Here is a 20,378-nt window from a genome sequence, read left to right as displayed (position 1 = left end):
CCCCCTCTCGCTTCCTCCTCCCCCGCCTTTCGCTTCCGAGGTTTTTTTTTGTCGCTGAAGAATGACGTAGCGCGGCTGGGGCCGGTCGCTGCCGTGTAGGTTGTGGGCGCCTGACCCACGTGAGTCGTCGTTGCCGAGGCGGTTGCCGGGTGCCGTCGCTCAGGGGACGGGTGGGACGGGAGCCCGGGGGAAGAGCAGCCCTTCTCGGAGGCCGGGATGCGCCCAGCGACGAAGGTACGCGCCGGACGGGCAGCGGGAGGGGGCGTGGTGATCCGGGGGTGGGGGGCTCGCGTGCCTTCCTCCGCCGCGCCTCCTGGCCGGGGGGGGCTCACGGGTGGGCAGGGCTGGCTTGCGGCCTAGTGGACGCCCGTCCTCCGGCATATTGGACGGAATCCTGGCCGGGGGGGGGGTTGTGTTCTCGTGGGAGGTGGGGGTCCTGCTGTCCGTGAGGGCCTAACCTCGGGGGAAGGGATTGGCTGGGAGGCTGGGAGAGCGGCGAGGTTTCCTGTGAGGATAATAATAATAATAATAATAATAATAATAATAATAATAATAATAATAATAATAATAATAATAATAATAATAATAATAATTTATTTATTTATTTATTTATTTGATTTATATACCACCCTTCTCCTGAAGGACTCAGAGCGGTGTACAGGGCAATAAAAATAAGAATACAGGTTACAAGATTTAAAGTTGAATAATAATAATAATAATAATAATAATAATAATAATAATAATAATAATAGTAATAATAATAGTAATAATAATTTATTTATTTATTTATTTATTTGATTTATATACCACCCTTCTCCTGAAGGACTCAGGGCGGTGTACAGGGCAATAAAAATAAGAATACAGGTTACAAGATTTAAAGTTGAATAATAATAATAATAATAATAATAATAATAATAATTTATTTATTTATTTATTTATTTGATTTATATACCACCCTTCTCCTGAAGGACTCAGAGCGGTGTACAGGGCAATAAAAATAAGAATACAGGTTACAAGATTTAAAGTTGAATAATAATTAATAATAATAATAATAATAATAATAATAATAATAATAATAATAATAATAATAATAATAATTTAATTTTTTATACCACCCTTCTCCCAAAGGACTCAGGGCGGTGTACAGGGCAATACAATGGGCACCCCACGTCCAGTGAGGGAAGCAGGGGTCCCCTGGGGGTGGGTGGTGGGTGGGTGGAGGTATTTCTGCCCTCCCGAAGCTCCTTCATTCGGGTCCGCTCCAGGCTCATCTCGGCCTGTTTCTCATTAAATCTGTCGGACAGAAAAAAGCCCCCCATCCCGATGAACTCGGTAACCCGGAGCGCCACCCACTTCCTTGTGTTTTGGATTTTAAGGTGCCACAAAAAGCTCCCGAGGGACTTGATGCAACAAACTAACGTGGCTTCCCCGATGCAATCTCTCCCTCTCTTTCTCAATAGAATCCGAAGGTCCAGCCGTTAGAACCTGATGCAAAAGTCCTAACGCTGGTTATTGTGACCTCTGTTTTGTTTGTGATACTCGCTGCCAAATAAAACAAAAAAACAAAAACCCATCTGCGAAATTTTCTGTGGTTTTTCTGTGCTCCTAGAGGTATGTTTTTTGGTAGCAGGAACTGATTGGAGCTCTTGACGCAAAACACTGCTGGTTTAGCACTGTCCTCCCTCTCCTTCAGTAATATTACTTTTAAGTGAAAAGGTAATTTTTCCCCCTGTTAAATAACTGGCAGTCAGAATTTCTTGCATAGCAGTAGCACTTAAGACTTATATACCGCTTCATGGTGCTTTACATGCATATATGTTTCATCCATTGATCTGCAGGAACTGGAGCTTTCCCGTAAAGGAATTAGGCATAAGAATGTGTGAGGAAATCAGAAATTGACAGTGAAGATTGGAGCTCCAGAAAAGAGCGACTGCATATATGCATGCTGGGGAAAGTTAGGGAAAACTAAAACAGATTGTGAATCAGTGTTGTCTACTGTGATTACTTTTTCCCAAAGGTGTGATGAAGATGAAGTATGGAAAGGGGAATGAAATTAACAATATATTTAATTTCATAAAGAAGATTCAGAGAATGTAAATACATGCTTAGATAAAATCACATTTTCAGTAATCTGACAATAAAAGAAATGCTTATCTAAGATTTTCCAATGAAAACATCAGAATAGAGAGTAGTTCTATATTTAAGAAAGTAGGGGTGAACATAAGTTGCTGCTGCCAAGCAGATTTTTAAAAAAAACTTTTCTGCTGAGAATTTTTCACAAGATGTCTGAAAAAGCTGTTTGGAAGTACTTCTTGTATTTTTTTTTCAAAGGCAAGCACTTTATTCCTCTTGGCTGCAGGGGGAAAAAACAACTGTTAAAAGCACTTCGATTCAATGTATTTTGTATAGTTACATTCAAGGAAGTACTAAGATCCAGATCTTGTCCTCATAATGTTTGAGTTATTAAATAAAAGTGATGATTAGGGTTGAAATCAAATTAAATCAGACATTTAATTTATGGAACGTGCTTCCACAAGTTATGCTGACAGTTGCTAATAGGTGGATTTAAGGCGGATAAGGCGACCTGTAATGCTGGTAGAAGCTCCTAGTCAGGAGAAATCCCTTTATGTCTTCTTTGTGGTTCTCAAGGGACACCTGATAGATCACTATGGAAGATGGTGGCTGACGTTGATCTTCATGGATGGTTGGTCTGATTCCACAGATTTTACAGTGCTCAGAAAATGTCAAAGCCATTTTCATATTTCAGATGTCTTTTACCAAATCCATTGTGACGAGAGAACTGATATTATGGCCACTGGTGACTATGCATGCTTGTACTAATTGTACTGACATACTTAAGAAGCTGAATAAGAATAAATGGGTGAGTGTTACATTGGCAGCTTATGCTTACATGGAAACAGTTGCTTCTTGGTCTTGTTTGTTAAATGGACTTTACATGGAAACAACTGGTCTTGTTTGTTAAATGGAAGGATAGGAAGCATAAAGATTTTATATTATAAAATTCTGTTAGCCAAAGAACAAAGCTATTTTGTAGGTGGAAGAACTGGATGTGCTTGGGGCCTGGCTTAGGAAATTATTTTTAGGGTAGTCTTTCCTTCACACTTAATTTTTTTCCCCTTGCACAAAGAAAAGTCTGATCAGGAGACCCAGACAGGGACCATACCAGACACTGACCAGTTTAGGTCCAAAAACATGAAGATGTTCAAGTTCATAGTCAGTGCATTAAATCAGTGGTTCCCACAGACCCCCTTTAAATACCTTTTTTTGGCCACGGACCATGCCCATGGATCCCCAAGAGTTAAGATTTAAATCATAACATTTTTTCGAGCCTTTGCAGACCCCTTGTCATGACATTGCGTGCCCCCCCCCCCGGGCTCTGCAAACCACAGGTTGAGAACCACCTCGTTAAGTTAAAAACAAAGAACTGCATCTTCAGTGTATGTTGAAGATGGTATTGCAGGGGAGAGCACAACGCTGGTAAATTGATTGCACTGCTTGCCTTCATAATCTGAGGTCTGGCATGTACTTACAAGTCAGATTTCTCTGACTTTGGGACAATGTCTATGTTGCAGCATATTTTTTAGGGTGTGACAAACTTGTAATTTAGCAATTTTAAACAGGCTAGTATTTAACAGCTTATTTGACAGCCATAGGCAATTGGGAAAGTGATGCAGGAGAGTATATGGAGCTCCGTGCCGATGACTGAGTTGGCTGGAAAAACAATAGATCCCTCCTCTGGTTCCTTGCCATCTGCAGAGGGAGAAATTCTCCTGCTTGAGCAGGGGGCTGGACTAGAAGACCTCCAAGGTCCCTTCCAGCTCTATTCTATTCAAATTCTCCTCTCTGCAACCAGCAGAGAAAGATCAAACATTCCATCCTTCAGAGGCTGACCACTTCTTGGTGGATAAGTAAACCTTGCAGACGATAAATCCGGGATCTGATTTTTAAAGTTGAGTTTAGAATTTTGGTAGAAAGCCTTTTATGTTAAAAAAAATATTTTGTGGAGCAGGAGAGAGGCCTATAATATTGAGTTGAGGTGGTAAGAAATCTGAAAGAGATGGATCCTGGTTTCTGCAAATTTTGAATGTAGCCTGTTTATCACATTGCTGGAAAACTAGTGTGTTTGAAGGCCAGGATGGCTTGAATTTAGTTGTACAAAGGACAGGCTGGTGCTGAGAGAGCTCTCTTTTTCTAAAGAAAGTGACATGATGAAATTATCCTTATTTACAGCTGAGAACAACGAACTTAAAATGTGCAGTTCTCTCTCTGCCAGTGTCTTATTTTGGGAGGATGAACTGAAGGTTTTGACTTGTGTGCCAATTTTTTAAAATGGTTTCGAACAATAACATCTCAGATACTTTTCTTGGTTTCTGGGTAGATCAGACTTCTTCCAATGGGCGTTTTTCAGATATTTTGGCTTTAATTTCTGCTTACAGTGCAGTCTGAGCAGATTTGAAGGGCAAGTCAAAAAAGGATTTTATAAACCAATATTCCAATTTGTTTTTGAAATGCATTTGTTTTCCTTCTGAATTTCAGAGCAGTCATTTTCAGCGACTTATCAGCTAGACTAAAGTGGAAGAAAGTTAAGTGTGGTTAATCTCTAGTCATTCTTTTTCTGTGCTGTTTTACCTCTCCAGAACATTGTGCTGCAATGTTGCTTCAGTACTTTTATATTTTAGTGATTGTCCCATGTAGCACTTTATATTTTAGTGATTGTCCCATGTAGCAAAAGTGCTTAGATAACTAGAGTTCTTTTGCCACATATTCCAGTAGTTCTCCGGCACTGAGTAATTGTCCACTTCTGCTTGCGTTGCTCTTGTTACTTGCCAATATGTGGTCAGTCAGTAACTAGTTACACAAGAATAAAATATACAATTTTACAAGAATGTGCAAGCTAGTTCAACAAGAAATTACTAATAATTGCCTTTTAAATATATAAAGCATGCAATGCCATGGATGGTCTTCTGATATTTTGGGCCTTTGAGAAATAGCTTGACTTAGTACCAGGAAAATATATTAAAGTGAATCCTTGGTTAGGTCTGAGCAGAATATGTTTCAGAATTTCTACTGTTTGCAGTTCTTTGGAAAACAAAAGCTACCCAATGCTACATTTCATCTGATGTCAAACATAAGCATTCCGAAACAAAAACAGAACTGTGCGCTTGATCAGATTTGGGAATCTTCACATATTCACCCGATTGATTTATCTATTCAGGGATAGGGCCTCAAGTCATAATTGTCATTTCAGGTGAATTTTCTGTTGCTGCCTTTGATTAAAAAGGCAGCAGCGAACATTTTATCAGTTTGCATGTTGGGAGCCATTACAGGTAGTCCTCAACTCACAACCATTCATTTAGCGACCGTTGAAGAGTTTATTTTATTTTATTTATTTATTTTTGGGACTTATATGCCGCCCTAATCTCCCGAAGGACTCAGGGCGGCTAACAACAGTAAAAACAACAATACAAAAGTTAAGAGGAATTAAATAAACAGCCCCAAAATAAATTAATTAAACAATTAAAAATTAAAACATTTTAAAAAACCCGTCGTCAGTCCAGGTCAGTTAACAACGGCACTGAAAAAAGTGACTTGGGACCCTTTTTCACATGGCCACTGCAGCATCCCCATGGTCACATGATCAAAATTCAAGTGTTTGGCCATTGGTTCCTGTTTATGACAGCTGCTGCAGTGTCCTGGAATCATGGGGTCACCTTTTGCGACTTTCTGACGGAACAAAGACAGCAAAGTCAATCTGAGAAGCCAGATATCACTCAATAACCGTGTTACTAACTTAGCAACTGCACTGATTTCTCTTAACAACTGTGACAAGAAATGGGGCCAAACTCACTCAACAACTGTCTCGCTTAGCCAGAGAAATTTTGGGCTCAGTTGTTGTAAGTCGAGGACTATGTGTATGGCAAGGTTATACAAAAAAGCATACATTAAGGAAAATTGCCTAGAAGCTAAGGTAGCTGTTTGTAAGACGAAGTCTCCCCCGCCCACCCCTTTGCAGGTGTTCACTTGAAGTATGTTCCAGAAAAATAAAGCTTAAAAAAAATGGATGTTTTTGCTATTTTCACTGTGGAAATTTGAAATAGATCCTTTGTTTCTTTTATTTTACAGCAGTGGGCCACAATGTAGGATGTGGTCCAGGCTAAGGACTACCACAATTCAACCTACGGAAAAATTGGGTAGGGGAGGTTTTCCCCCCTCCCCAGTTTGAAACTCCCCCAACTAACACTGGAAGAATAGTTAAGCAACTTTTATAACCAATGGCTGTTTAAAATATGCATCAGAAAACAGATAGCAAAGAAGCAACAGCAATCGACTCATACAGTATGTGCAACATAACAGCAAAAATACTTGTCTTGATGCTTCTTCCTGATGCACATGCAAAGTTATCCCTCCAAAGCTTAGCAAAGAAATAAACCTACATATTTTTTTTTGGTTTCAGCTGGGAAGATGAAACCCAGTTATAGGGTTACTTACTTTATTTTGCAATATTTGCCGACCACCCACTCAAGACATGCCAGTGAATAACAAAGCAAAGATAAACCAGAGCACAATAATAATCAGAATATTAAAAATTTAATACTCCTACTTAGCCAAGACAGGCACCCGCAACCAATTCTGGCTGAAGGCACATTTGAAGCATGCTCCAATCAGTATGGAGCCTGATTCTCTATGGTCCAGATCCCACATAATCATGGGGAAGAAAACTTGCAGCAGATCCTCTTTAGATGCTTGGGGTGAATGGACAGAATCAACTTTGCATGGCCACTCCTGTTATATCCAAGTGGAACATGCTAACAATATTTTATTTATTTATTTATTTATTTTTATTTTAATTCCATTTATATCCCGCCCTTCTCCAAAGACTCAGGGTGGCTTACAAGCTTAGCAGTAGCCTTCATTCTATGTATATGCCTGCTTATTAGGGCTTTCACACACACCCCAAGCGGCATTATTACAAAGTCAGCTTAATTGCCCCCAACAATCTGGGTCCTCATATCTGTAGTAGTTTATTTATTAACATTTATTTGCCACCTATCTCACTGTGGGGCTATTCTAGGCAGCTTACAATAATAAAAAGGAAGAAAAGGAAAGACGTAAACAGAATTAAAATAATAGAATAGAATAAAAGCATGACAAAGGAACACAATGAGAATAATACAATATTTATTTAGATCCCGCCGTTATTTATAAACAATACAAGGCAGCGAGCATACTTAATACTGCTTCCTCCTCCTATTTCTCCACAACAACAACAACCCTGTGAGGTGGATTGGACTCAGAGAGAATGACTGGCCCAAAGTTACCCAGCCAGCTTTAAGGCTTAGGATGGGACTTGTAGTCACAGTTTCTTGGTTTCTAGCCAGGTGCCTTAACCAGCACATTTTGCATTTAGAACATTCTTGAAAACAGAAAATGTTAGGGGCAAAAATGCTTCATTATAAACCTTGGACTTCTGACTTCCTTTAAATATGTGCAGTTTCTCTGTAGATTAAGGCTAAAATACCATGCAGCAGCCTGCCTATTTTTGTGGTGCTAAAATAGAGATGAGGAAACAGCAAAGTGCTGCTTTTAAGTTCCTGTTTTTCATGTTTTTATCCCTTTTGAACATTTGAGGTACTTTGAGTTTTGTTCAATAAAGACACAATCAGAAAAGATTTGTTTCATTTAAAGCTCAGAACATATGCTTTTGGATTCAGCTCTTGTTACAAATGAGTTAAATATATAGCTCAGTTACAGCATTAATCCAGATTGGAGCAATAAGCATCACACATATTGGGGGGGGGGAAACTTCATGATTTTTAGAAATCTTGCACTACTGAACAAATGATAATTTTATATCCTGTGATTTGTGTATGTTCTGGATAACGTTGCAATTTTGCAATCCTCCATTTTGGTTGGCTGCCTTCAGTGGAATTAAAAGGGATATTCTTTTTTAACTTAACAAGCAACTGTCCTCCATGAGTCTTTGCTTTTTGTAAACCAGTTCAGAAGATTTCCTCAAAATAAATATATTGCATAGGTACATTTCTTTCTGTCAGTGCTTTTTCTGCATCTTCCCCCCTCCCCTTTTGTTTATTATTATTACTGCAAGGTGGAGTTGAATGAGCTCTGCACTATTAGCTCTCAGTGGTAAAGGTGACCTTGATAGGACAAAAGCTGATTGCTTCGGTCACCTGCTGTAATAAAAGATCGGCTCACCTGTATTCGGCTCCTACATTTACATATCACCACCGAATCAGTACAGCTGGCTTCAAGATTGGTTTACTGAGGTGATGCCTTCAAAGGATGTGATGATTATACACAAATGGCAGTGACTGAGTCATTGGTGGAGCAGTGGGCTAATGCCTCCTTAAGTAACACCAGCTGCCTGTAATTAGTGCAGGTTCGCATCCCACCAGGCTCAAGGTTGACTCAGCCTTCCATCCTCCCGAGGTAGGTAAAATGAGGACCCAGATTGTTGGGGGCAATTAAGCTGACTTTGTAATAATGCCGCTTGGGTGTGTGTGTGAAAGCCCTAATAAGCAGGCATATACATAGAATGAAGGCTACTGCTAAGCTTGTGGGCCGCCCTGAGTCTTCGGAGAAGGGCGGGATATAAATGGAATTAAAATAAAAAATAAAAAAAATATAGGCCAGGGCTTTTCAACCAGTGGTACAGGTACCACCTGTGGTACATTGGCACCTGGCAGGTGGTACGCGACCATCCTAGGAAAGTGGTAGCGGGGGAGGGGAATGAGCTGAACCAGTTGCAGCACTGCACAAGCCTGAGACGGCTGGAGCTGCAGGGCTGTCAGGGCTCAGTGGAAGCACCAGGATCAGCGCCAGGCTCCAGCTGGAGCTCGGCGCTGATCCTGGCACTTCTGAGCCCAGAAGAAGCACCGATCAGCTGGAATGTTGCAGCATCTCCAGGGTCTTGTGATTTACATTCAGATGCTTGGCAACTGATTCATATTTATGACGGTCACAGTGTCCCAGGGTCATGTGAAGTGACCAAAACCTTCTGCAACCACCCAGCAGACGGGGGGAATAAAAACCAAACACCTTCCCCCCCACTGCCAGTCTCAACAGAAATGCTCACAACAATGAAAACCTCAGACGGAAGAGCGCTGCCGGGCGGGCAGGCAGGCAGGTGTCTTGGCTGTGGCTTGGGGGGCACTTTTTCCAGTGCTCTTGTAACCAAACAGTCACTAAGCAAACTGTTGTAAGTCGAGGACTACCTGTACTTCATCACTTTTTTCCTATTTTTTGGTCATCAAGTTTTTGACACCTTGCTAGGCGACTGGTGGTACTCGGATGTTGCCATATCCTAAAAGTAGTACAATGGGTGAAAAGGTTGAAAAGCCCTAATATAGGCCACAGTTACGAAAGTAGTCTTCTGTATAAATGGTGCAGTATTGGGATTTTCAGTTAGAACAGCCAGTTCAGCTTTTGGTACCCGATTAAAGGGTCTAAGGAACACTTGATCTGAAATAATCTGAAGGGGATGGGGGTGGGCGGGCTGTGGATGGATAGGTTAGGAGAGACAGCACTAAAGAAACATGATTAAAACGGAGTGAGATTGTAATCGGGTCATCATTGCTAGGACAGATTTCAAGTGTTCAGATCAAAAGCTCTTCCCATACTCCTTCAAATGGATAGCTCAGTTCCCCACTTGTTCCTGTAATAGGTTACTGTAAATACGACTGTTGTCTGGATGCACAGTGGTTTGCCCAAGGGTGCCTAGTGATTTCATGGCTGGGATATTTGAATGGTCTCTTCTTAGGTATGGCCATCTTAGGATTTCCCTTGAAATATGTTGCCTCACACCCAGCTGGGCACAGAGTCTAGAATAGGGTAGAAGTCTTTTTAAGATGGTTTAATATTTTTGGATGAACATGAAGATATGGAGAAAGCATTGAGGGCCAAGATCATTTGGGCAAAAAAGCCAGTGCTTCTGTGAAAATAGGGTGCAGTTGGGAATTGGCATAAAGCAGAGAAAGGGATTAGATCTTCTGCTTCCAGTATTCTACCAATAAGCAGGGTGCAAGGCTGGTTGTGACTTATTAGTAGGTTTTATCAAATAGCAATAGCACTTAGGCTTACATACCGCTTCATTATGCTTTACAGCCCTCTCTAAGCGGTTGACAGAGTCAGCATATTTGCCCCCAACAATCAAAGCCATCATTTTATTGACCTCGGAAGGATGGAAGGCTGAGTTGACCTTGAGCCAGTCAGGGTCGAACTCATGGCAGTGGGCAGAGTTTGCCTGCAGTACAGCATTCTAACTACTGTGCCACCACAGCTCTTTCTTTTTTAGAAAGAACTTTAGAAAGTTATTGTGACCCTACTTAGGAAAAAGTATATTTTTATTTTAGGGAGCAAATTCTAAGCCATTACAGATAATTGTCAGGTTACAGCAGTTTGTTTAGTGACTTTTTGGTTATGACGACAGTGAAAAAAGCTTTTCACACGTACAACTGTTGCAGCATCCCCATGGTCATAATTCAGGTGCTTGACAACTGGCTCATGTTTAAGACGGTTGCAGTGTCCCAGGGTCACATGATCACCTTTTCGACCTACTGACAAGCAAAGTCAATGGGGAAGACAGATTCACTTAACAACCATATTACTAACTTGACTGCGGTGATTACTTAAGAACTGTGGCAATAAGTGGGGTCATAAAATGGGGCAAAATTCACTTAACAAATGCCTCACTGAACAACAGCAATTTTGGAGTGAATTATGGTTGTAAGTCGAGGACTACCTATACCAGGGGTCTTCAAACTTGGCCCTTTTATGACTTGTGGACTTCAACTCCCAGAATTCCTCAGCCAGGCACGCCACTGAGGAATTCTGGGAGTTGAAGTCCACAAGTCATAAAAGGGCCAAGTTCACAAGTCATAAAAGGGCCAAGTTTGAAGACCCCTGCCCTATACATTCCTGGAGAATGGTAAATGAGACAACCTGCCTGTATTCTCTTGTGTAATTCTGTTCCTTTTTTCCATTGCAGCTGCACTTTGGGATCATAATGCTGCAGAAAAATGAAAGAGCATAGTCAAAACTTGCAGTGGAGAAGTCGGTTGCTGGCCAGTTGTCGAACATGGACTGCGGGACTTTGGGGGCCGAGGCCACACTGCTTCCAGAAGAGGCGTCCCCCTCTCCTTAGAAGAAGGAAGCAAAGCAGTCTGACACCTTTCAATGGGAAACAAACTAAACCACACAAAAGGAGGGCTCTTCTGCACCAGAGAAGTTGGATTCCTGATGTGTTCTTCAATATAAATCTGCCAGTTGGATTTATTCAGAATTGTACATGTCCACAAAATACACTCAAAACCCCTTTCTCCAGCTGTAGAACACCTTATTCAGGGTCTAAGGGCCTTCGCCGGACACCTTGCCAGAGTGAGCTTCTGGCTAAATATATTAGCTTAGAGGTTGAGCCAGAGGTTTGTCAGGACAAGCAATACAGCCCTGAGGCCAGCATTACTGGTTTGTCATTTAAAAGGGGCAGTCGAATTCCGAGGGGGAGAGGCCACAACAGTGATGGAGGCAAAAACGAAATCATAGTTCTAAATAACTCTGCAAGAAAATATTGCTGTCGAGGACTGAAGCAAAATGGAACTTGCAGCCTCTTGAATGTCCGAAGGCCTAAATTTAACCAGCGTACTTTAAAAGGAGTCCTATTTATGATGCATAAAAAACTTTCTCTGGTTAAGTTTCGAATTAGAATTGCGAAATCTCTTCCCAAGCTTCGGAGAGGCAAACCGTGTAAATTGAACAAAAGCAAACTGAGTTGGGCGGCGAAAGTAACGAGAGATTGGCAAGAGGATCAGCGCTCGGAGGCCTTTGCGGAGGATCGCAGGGCCTCGCTTCCTTCTCGGAAATCCAAGCGTAGCTCTCCTTGGGACCTATTTTGCTTCTCAGATATGAACAATAACATGCCAGGACCACTTATTGAGGAGAGTCAAACATGTCGACCTGATGCTTGCCTTACGCAAGAGAGACTGTTTCACCGTAGGGAGCTCCATTACAAGAACTTTGCGCCCCGAGACCAAAATGGTATCGCGGAAACCTGCCTGCTGCCAGAGTTGCAGAAAAGTCCGTCAGGGACGGAGGCCATGCTCAGGGCGGACGCGGGGGAGATGCCATCCTTGGACAGCTGTCCCGAAGACGTTTTCATCTCCGTGACGGAAAAGGAAATCTCCGTTTCAGGTCACGACGAGGAAGAATCCAATCAGGTTATGGGGGCTGATGAGGTGGTCTTGGAGCCTTCCAAGTTGGATTTGGGCACAAGTGATGATTGCACTAACGGGCCTGTCGTGGAGTCGGCCCAGAACGAAGACTGCCGTAGTCAGATGGAAGTGGAAGGGCCTCTCGGCACGGACGTCTTTGGCGCAGAGCTCTTAGATCACCTGTACTGCAAGAGCCCTCTTGACGAGCCTCTGAGAGGAAGCACAGGGCAGAAATCGGGGACTCCCAAAGGTGGCAAAAGGAGCAGTCAGAAAATGTCTTGTGTCAATGATGAGCAATTGGCTGCGTGGCTCTGTGGTACTTGCCTATTATTTTTTTCTCCTTACGTTATTGAGTGTTTTGCTTGGTGTAGTTATTGCGGGACGAGGTTCAGACGCTGCTCGTGGAGCAGTTTATCCTCACTCTATAAAGAAGGATTACCCTCTTTTGTACAGGTAGTCCTCGGCTCCCGGCCACAGTTGAGCCCCAAAATTTCTGTTGCTAAGCGAGACATTTGTTAAGTGAGTTTTGCCCCATTTTACGACTTTCCTTGCCTCACTGGTTAAGCGAATCACTGCAGCGGTTAAATTGGTAACTTCTGGCTTTCCCATTGCTTGTCGGAAAGTCACAAAAGGAGCTCACAAGACTCCCGGGACACGGCAACTGTCATAAATGTGAAGCAGTTGTCAAGCCTCCAAATGTAAATCATGTCACCCTGGAGATGCTGCAGCAGTCATAAGTGTGAAAACTCTCATAAAGTCACTTTTTTCAGTGCTGTTGTTGTAACTTTGAACAGTCACTGAATGAACTGTAGTAGTAGTAGTAGTAATAATAATAATAATAATAATAATAATAATAATAATAATAATAATAATAATAATAATAATAATAACAACAACAACAACCAACAACAATAATAATAGATAAGAAAGACAACAAAGTCTGGATAGTGGATGAGGTAGTGCTTGGAGACAGCAGAATAGAGGAGAAAGAACTGGAGAAGATAACAAAATACAAAGACCTACAAATAGAAATAGAAAGACTGTGGCAAAGGCAAGCAAGGGTAGTACCAATAGTAATAGGTGCCTTGAGTGCAATCACAAAACAACTGGAGCAACACTTGAACACCACTGGCATTGACAAATTCACCATTAGTCAATTGCAAAAGGTGGCCTTACCAGGAACTGCTTCCATCCTGCAATGATATCTGTAATACCCTCAAACATCCACATCTGCCTATCCCAGGTCCTTGGTAAGGACTCGCTAGGTTGACAAAAATGCCAAATCCAGTCTGAACATCTGGCTGACTGTGCGATGATCAATAATAATAGTAATAATAATAATAATAATAATAATAATAATAATAATAATAATAATAATAATAACAACAACAACCAACAACAATAATAATAGATAAGAAAGACAACAAAGTCTGGATAGTGGATGAGGTAGTGCTTGGAGACAGCAGAATAGAGGAGAAAGAACTGGAGAAGATAACAAAATACAAAGACCTACAAATAGAAATAGAAAGACTGTGGCAAAGGCAAGCAAGGGTAGTACCAATAGTAATAGGTGCCTTGGGTGCAATCACAAAACAACTGGAGCAACACTTGAACACCACTGGCATTGACAAATTCACCATTAGTCAATTGCAAAAGGTGGCCTTACCAGGAACTGCTTCCATCCTGCAATGATATCTGTAATACCCTCAAACATCCACATCTGCCTATCCCAGGTCCTTGGTAAGGACTCGCTAGGTTGACAAAAATGCCAAATCCAGTCTGAACATCTGGCTGACTGTGCGATGATCAATAATAATAGTAATAATAATAATAATAATAATAATAATAATAATAATAATAATAATAATTAATGTTGGAAGGGACCTTGGAGGTCATCTAATCCAGCCCCATGCTCAGGCAGGAAATCCTATCCCATTTCAGACAAATGGCTTTCTAGTCTCTTCTTAAAAACTTCCAGGCTTGAAGCATTCACAGCATTTGGAGGCAGGTTGTTCCACTGGTTAATTGTTCTAACTGTCAGAAAAAAAGTCGAGGACTTATTGGACAGTAACGTGGATGTGCTTTGCTTTTCATCTGAAGTCAAAAAGAAGCAGGCATAGGTATGCTACCAATATCTCCTTAATTTAAATGGTGTTTCTCTGGGAGCCTGGGAAAAGACACAGTTTATTGAATGGGGTGCCAATAGAGGCACCCATAGAGTGTCCTCGTGCTTGTTCAAAGCCCATTTTCGACTTTAGATCCTACTTGTGGTGGCGTCTGTCGTCTGTAAATGTGTGATCTTACAAGCCACGTTGTACATCATGGTGTACTTGACAAGCAGATGAGCAGTAATCAAGCACTGGAGAGTCCATAAATATGGTTACCTTATTGTCTTGAATTTGGTGAATTGCAGATTATATAGAGCTGCCTATATGATAGTGCCAATCACTTGTAGTCTATTATGTACCCGTGCTGAGGATTTTATCTATATTATGTTAAGTGTGGGAAGAAATAGATACAGAGATCTGAACACAGTATTTAGATATAGTTGCTCTTTGGAACATTTCATCTGCTCCCTGGGATCCCAGAAATAGAGCATAATTTGCTGTGGAGATCACACACAAGCAGTCATGCGCAAAACTGTGCATAGGTAGTCCTCAATGTACTTTTAAGACCACAGTTGAGCCCAAAAATACCTGTTAAGTGAGACTTATTTATTTATTTTATTTTTTTTAATTTTAATTCCATTTATATCCCGCCCTTCTCCGAAGACTCAGGGCGGCTTACAAGCTTAGCAGTAGCCTTCATTCTATGTATATGCCTGCTTATTAGGGCTTTCGCCCCCCCCAAGCGGCATTATTACAAAGTCAGCTTAATTGCCCCCAACAATCTGGGTCCTCATTTTACCTACCTTGGAAGGATGGAAGGCTGAGTCAACCTTGAGCCTGGTGGGATGCGAACCTGCACTAATTGCAGGCAGCTGGTGTTACTTAAGGAGGTATTAGCCCACTGCTCCACCAAGGCTCTATAGAGACATTGGTTAAATGAGTTTTGGCCCATTTTACAACCTTTTTTGCCACAATTGTTAAGTGAATCACTGCAGTTGATAAGCTAGTAACCCGGTTGTTGAGTGAGGTCTGGCTTCCCTGTTGACTTAAGCTTGTCAGAAGGTCACAAAAGGTGATCACATGACCTTGGGGATGCTGCAAAGATCGTAACTGAAAAACGGTCGCACGTCACTTTTTTTAGTGCCGTCGTAACTTTGAACAGTCACTAAATAGAGTTGTATGTTGAGGGCTACCTGTACAATGATCGGTTTAGTGACCATTTGACATTACAATGACTGAAAAAAAATCACTTACCAGCAGCCATTATACTGTCTTAACGACCACTGCAGCATCCCCAAGTCACATAGTCAAAATTTGGGTGTTTGGCTACCAGCACGCATTTATGACGGTTGTCGGTCATGTGATCACTGTTTACAAACTTCCTGGATGGCTTCCGACAAGCAAAATCAGTGGGGGGAAACTGGATCTACTTAATGACCCCATGATTATCTTAACATCTGCAGTGATTCACTGACCACAACTCAACATCTGTCTTGCTTAGCAACAGACATTCTTGTCCATTCATAGCAACAGAAATTCTGACCAATTGTGGTCTGACGGTCGTAAGGATTACCTGTACTCTACCCCTAAACATTGTTCCATGTGGCTATTTGGGAATTTTGTCTTTTTCTGGAAGTGAATCCTTTGAAGGGATCAGCATCCCCAGAAAACTGATGATGTTATCTAGTTAGGGTAATGAAACGTCTGCAAGAAAACAAGCAAGCTCAGAGAGCACCAAGGACCACCCCCCACAGCTGAATTGGCACATTTGGGTGGACAAAATCCCAGAACGTTGTGAGCATCATGATCATGATCAGAACATGAAGCTTTGCAAGCAGCTACTCATAACCCAATTAATGATACACACAGCCCCTTTCAGTGTAGAAACATTAAATGGAATTCAAAGTTTAACAATATTTCCATTTTAAAACGAGGCAAATGTATGATCACTGCAATAGAGAAAATGAAAGAGCATTTTTGAAATTTATAAGGCTTTTGTTTTAGAGCTTTTACAATGTACTGTTGCAAAGAAGTATGTATTTGCTGACCTCGTGATTTTTTTAAAAAAAACATTTGACTATCGGCGACTAAATTCTGGTGCAATCTTAGGTGACCTATAAAAATAAGCTCAGATCTTGCTCTTGCTGGGAAAATATAACTTTAGGGTATGCATTTAACAACCTTTATGAAGTGTTCTGCATTCATCTTCTATCCATCCATTGCCACTCTTTGTTTTGGAGCATTGCTTTCAATAGGTGCCAAGTCCTACAATACAGCCATTTTTCATGGAATTCATTGATCTAATGTAACATTTCCATATCATTTCCATATTATTCTTTATTTTCGTCATTTGTGCACTGATGTCTTCCCTCGAATGCAAGGCAGCTCACAAGAATAAAACATCAAAGCAAAATGTAAAAAAATAAAAATGTCTGAAAGCTAATAGAATAAAAACAATTTCCAATGCATTTATAATAAATCACAGATAAACCATTCACTGGTACTCTGATGTAGGTAACTTGAGAAGTGACATCAACCCTACTTGTTGTGAGAAATACAGTAAACTGGTCTTTGCTGGTTATGGAAGACACTGGTCCAGCATTGATGTAGGTAGTCCTCAACCTACGATGGCAATTGAGCCCAAAATTTCTGTTGCTAAGCGAGACATTTGTTAAGTGACTTTTACCCCATTTTACGACCTTTCTTCCAGGGGTTGTTAAGTGAATCACTGCAGCTGTTAAGTTAGTAACATGGTTGTTGAATGGATCTGGCTTCCCCGTTGACTTTGCTTGTCAGAAGGGTGCAAAAGGCGATCACATGACCTGTGTCACTGTAATGGTCATAAATATGAGCCAGTTGTCAAGTGGACAAATGGGGACGCTTCAGTGATCATAAGTGTGAAAATGTTTATGAGTGACTTTTCCCAGGGCTGTTTTAACTTAGAATAGTTACTACAGGGCTCTTCAAACTTGGCCTTTTTATGACTTGTGGACTTCAACTCCCAGAATTCCTCATGCCTGGCTGAGGAATTCTGGGAGTTGAAGTCCACAAGTCATAAAAGGGCCAAGTTTGAAGAGCCCTGGGTTACTAAATTAATTGTTGTGAGTTGAGGATTACCTGTACAAAGGTATACATGGCTGACTCAATGCACGTTCAGGTTTTGCTGGTACATTCATTTGGCAACCATTCAAAGTTCCAGGGGCACGGCAAAAAGTGATTTACAAAAGTGTCACGTGATGGCCATTTGTGACTTTTCTAGCCAGCTTCCAGCCAGCAAAATCAATGGGGGAAGCCAGATTCGCTTAACAACTGTGCGGTTCACTTAACAACTGCAGTGCTTAATCGTGGCAAAAAAAGGGTGTGGTACAACTCACCACCTGCCTTGCTCAGCAATGGAAATGGTTCCAATTGTGGTTGTAAAGTGAAGATTATCTGCATATGAACTTGGAATAGAAAGTTCAGATTGACGGCGAAAAGAGTGTATTATGCTGTCCTATGAAGCAAGTGGTATTTAAGAGGTTACCATTTCATAGCAAAAAAAGATAGAAATTGTAAGGAATATTTAACCCTGTCTGCCTCCGGCTTGTTTCTTTCCATTGAGTCACTTCATTTACAGACCTAATTAGAGTAAAAAAGAGAGGTCGGTATTTCCAATCCTTGACTTACGACCACAATTGGGTGCAAAATTTTTGTTGCTGAGTGAGACATTTGTTAAGTGAGTTTTGCCCCATTTAAAGACCTTTCTTGCCACAGTTGTTAAGTGAATCATGGCAGTTGTTAAGTTAGTGACCCGGTTGTTAAGTGAATCTGGTTTCCCCACTGACTTTGTCCGAAGGTCGCAAAAGAGGATCACATGACCCCAGGACCGTCATAAATCTGAACCAGTTGCCAAGCATCTGAATTTTGTTCACGTGGCCATGGGGATGTTGCAACGGTCATAAATGTGAACAACGGTCATGGGTCACTTGTTTCAATGCTGTTGTAACTTTGCTCACTTAATGGAACTGTTGTAAGACAAGCACCTCTCCTGGTACCAATCTAGTTTAGGGTTGTTGTTTTTTTTAGATTATTTTACTTTAATTGAAACAGAACTTTGCAGGGCTACCAACAAAGAGACAGCCGCAAGCATGATTTGGTGTCCGGTAATGGCTCTGTCTCCACCTCCAAGATTCCAGATGCTTTTTGTGTTAAAAAGACAGGGGAGAAGTTACTAGCCGTGCTTTGTTTCATGGTTTGCCCATTTGCCTTTTTTATATTAAAAAAAAAGCAGAGCTGACTTAGGTGACAGGAACCATGATGGCCTTAGAAAGCGTTGTCACTGGTTTGCCTTCCTGCCAGTGGATATTTTACCTTTGCCATGCTTATTGTGGCGGTTGTCCCAAAGGTGTCATTCTTTCAAAAGGCCACTGGATTTCCTTGTTTTGCTAGAAGGCATTTCGCTTCTCATCCAAGAAGCTTCTTCGGTTCTGACTGAATGGTCAAAGAGCCTTGGTGGAGCAGTGGGCTAATGCCTCCGTAAGTAACACCAGCTGCCTGCAATTATTGCAGGTTCACATCCCACCAGGCTCCAGGTTGACTCAGCCTTCCATCCTTCCGAGGTAGGTAAAATGAGGACCCAGATTGTTGGGGGCAATTAAGCTGACTTTGTAATAATGCCGCTTGGGGGGGGCGTGAAAGCCCTAATAAGCAGGCATATACATAGAATGAAGGCTACTGCTAAGCTTGTAAGCCGCCCTGAGTCTTCGGAGAAGGGCGGGATATAAATGGAATTAAAATAAAAAAAAAATAAATAAAAATGGTGGAGAATGGAGGGATTTATATGCCTTGCAGTCATCTGGTTTGCATGCCCTCTTTCTCAGAGTAGTTGAGGCCACTGGGAAGTTTATCTGTGCCCTCAAGGTCACCTGAATCCTATAGTCTGTTGTGGCAGTTGTTTTGTGAATGCTCTTAATAACCTTAAATTCCAAGGGTGTTGGCAGCTTAGTTAAGATCGGAGTCCCTGCAAGTAGGCAGGTGGATGAGTTGAAAAATCTCAACTGGTGAGACGTGTTTGTCCAATTCCGTCTTTAAAACACAATGAAACCCCGTACTGCATTTTATGGGAGAGAACCTGGTTCTCATTTTAACGCAGATCTAGCTCAGTATATGAATCCCAGTAAAGCCATTTGGCATTTGCAATTCTCACATTTCTAGTAATATATGTATTACTATGCAAACATGAATATGCAAAAGGAGAGAAAGAGAGATAAACAAGTAGAACTGTGTTCAGAAAGGAATATGTTAGCAAAAATGACTGAGGACAGAAAAGTATACAGTGGGTGAATCGTGTATTAAAATGCATTTATTCTTTCATGAATATAGAAGTGTAAAATTTCATTTTTTTAAAAGGCAGGCTGAATGTGGAAACAAATTCAGGATGGATTTCAGATGGGAAGATTGATTTATATTTGACCATCTAAATCTGACTAAATTACACACGCATGCTTTTGAAGTGCTTATTGTGGTGTTAATGTGTTCCTGTCTGCTTCAAAGTCTTAAGTGGCCCCAGTTGGGTTTGTGGATGTAACAAATCAACAAGGAGGCCACAAAATCAACTTAAGATAAATTGCTGAAAATAGTAGTGGATGATGATGATGCCTTTGCGCTTCTTGTATTTCATGAGTTCCAGAGATAGAAATGGTGTAAAGTAAACATCACTGATATAATGAAAGGGTTTGATATTTTAATAATGAAAATGCAAACAAATGCAAACAAGGTTTTTTTTTTTGCTAGAGATTGGTGAATAAATCTGGTATAGATTTTCATGACTGTGCCTTGAATATCACTTCAGTTGCACTTGAGAGCAATTTACCCATATAAAACCAGTCAAAATACCAAATACTCCAATAGGTTTTGCACGCTTCTCTCGTTTATTTGTTACACATTTATTTTTTATAAATAACTCAAGGCGGTGAACATACCTAATACTCCTTCTGCCTCCTATTTATCCCCAGAATAGGTGAGGTGAGTTGGACTGAGAGAAAGT

The 20,378-nt window shown here is 41.2% G+C and overlaps 1 protein-coding gene across 4 annotated transcripts in view; it reads left to right on the top strand.

Annotated features, from left to right (window-relative positions):
* The first annotated feature begins 116 nt into the window (after window positions 1-116).
* Window positions 117-20,378, top strand: part of SENP5 (SUMO specific peptidase 5) — a 48,029-nt gene continuing 27,767 nt past the window's right edge. For all 4 annotated transcript variants that reach the window (XR_014492675.1, XM_083363928.1, XM_083363929.1 and 1 more), the window contains exons 1-2: window positions 117-234; window positions 11,027-12,561. Coding sequence is in view for 3 of the 4 variants with exons in the window: in XM_083363928.1 (XP_083220054.1) it covers window positions 11,058-12,561 (1,504 nt within the window). In the remaining variant the exon portion in view is untranslated. The remainder of the gene's footprint in view (window positions 235-11,026; window positions 12,562-20,378) is intronic.

This window comes from Vipera ursinii (assembly GCF_947247035.1).
Source record: "Vipera ursinii genome assembly, chromosome: 5".
Classification (NCBI taxonomy): Eukaryota; Metazoa; Chordata; class Lepidosauria; order Squamata; family Viperidae; genus Vipera; species Vipera ursinii.
This window is presented reverse-complemented; position numbering and strand designations above follow the sequence as displayed.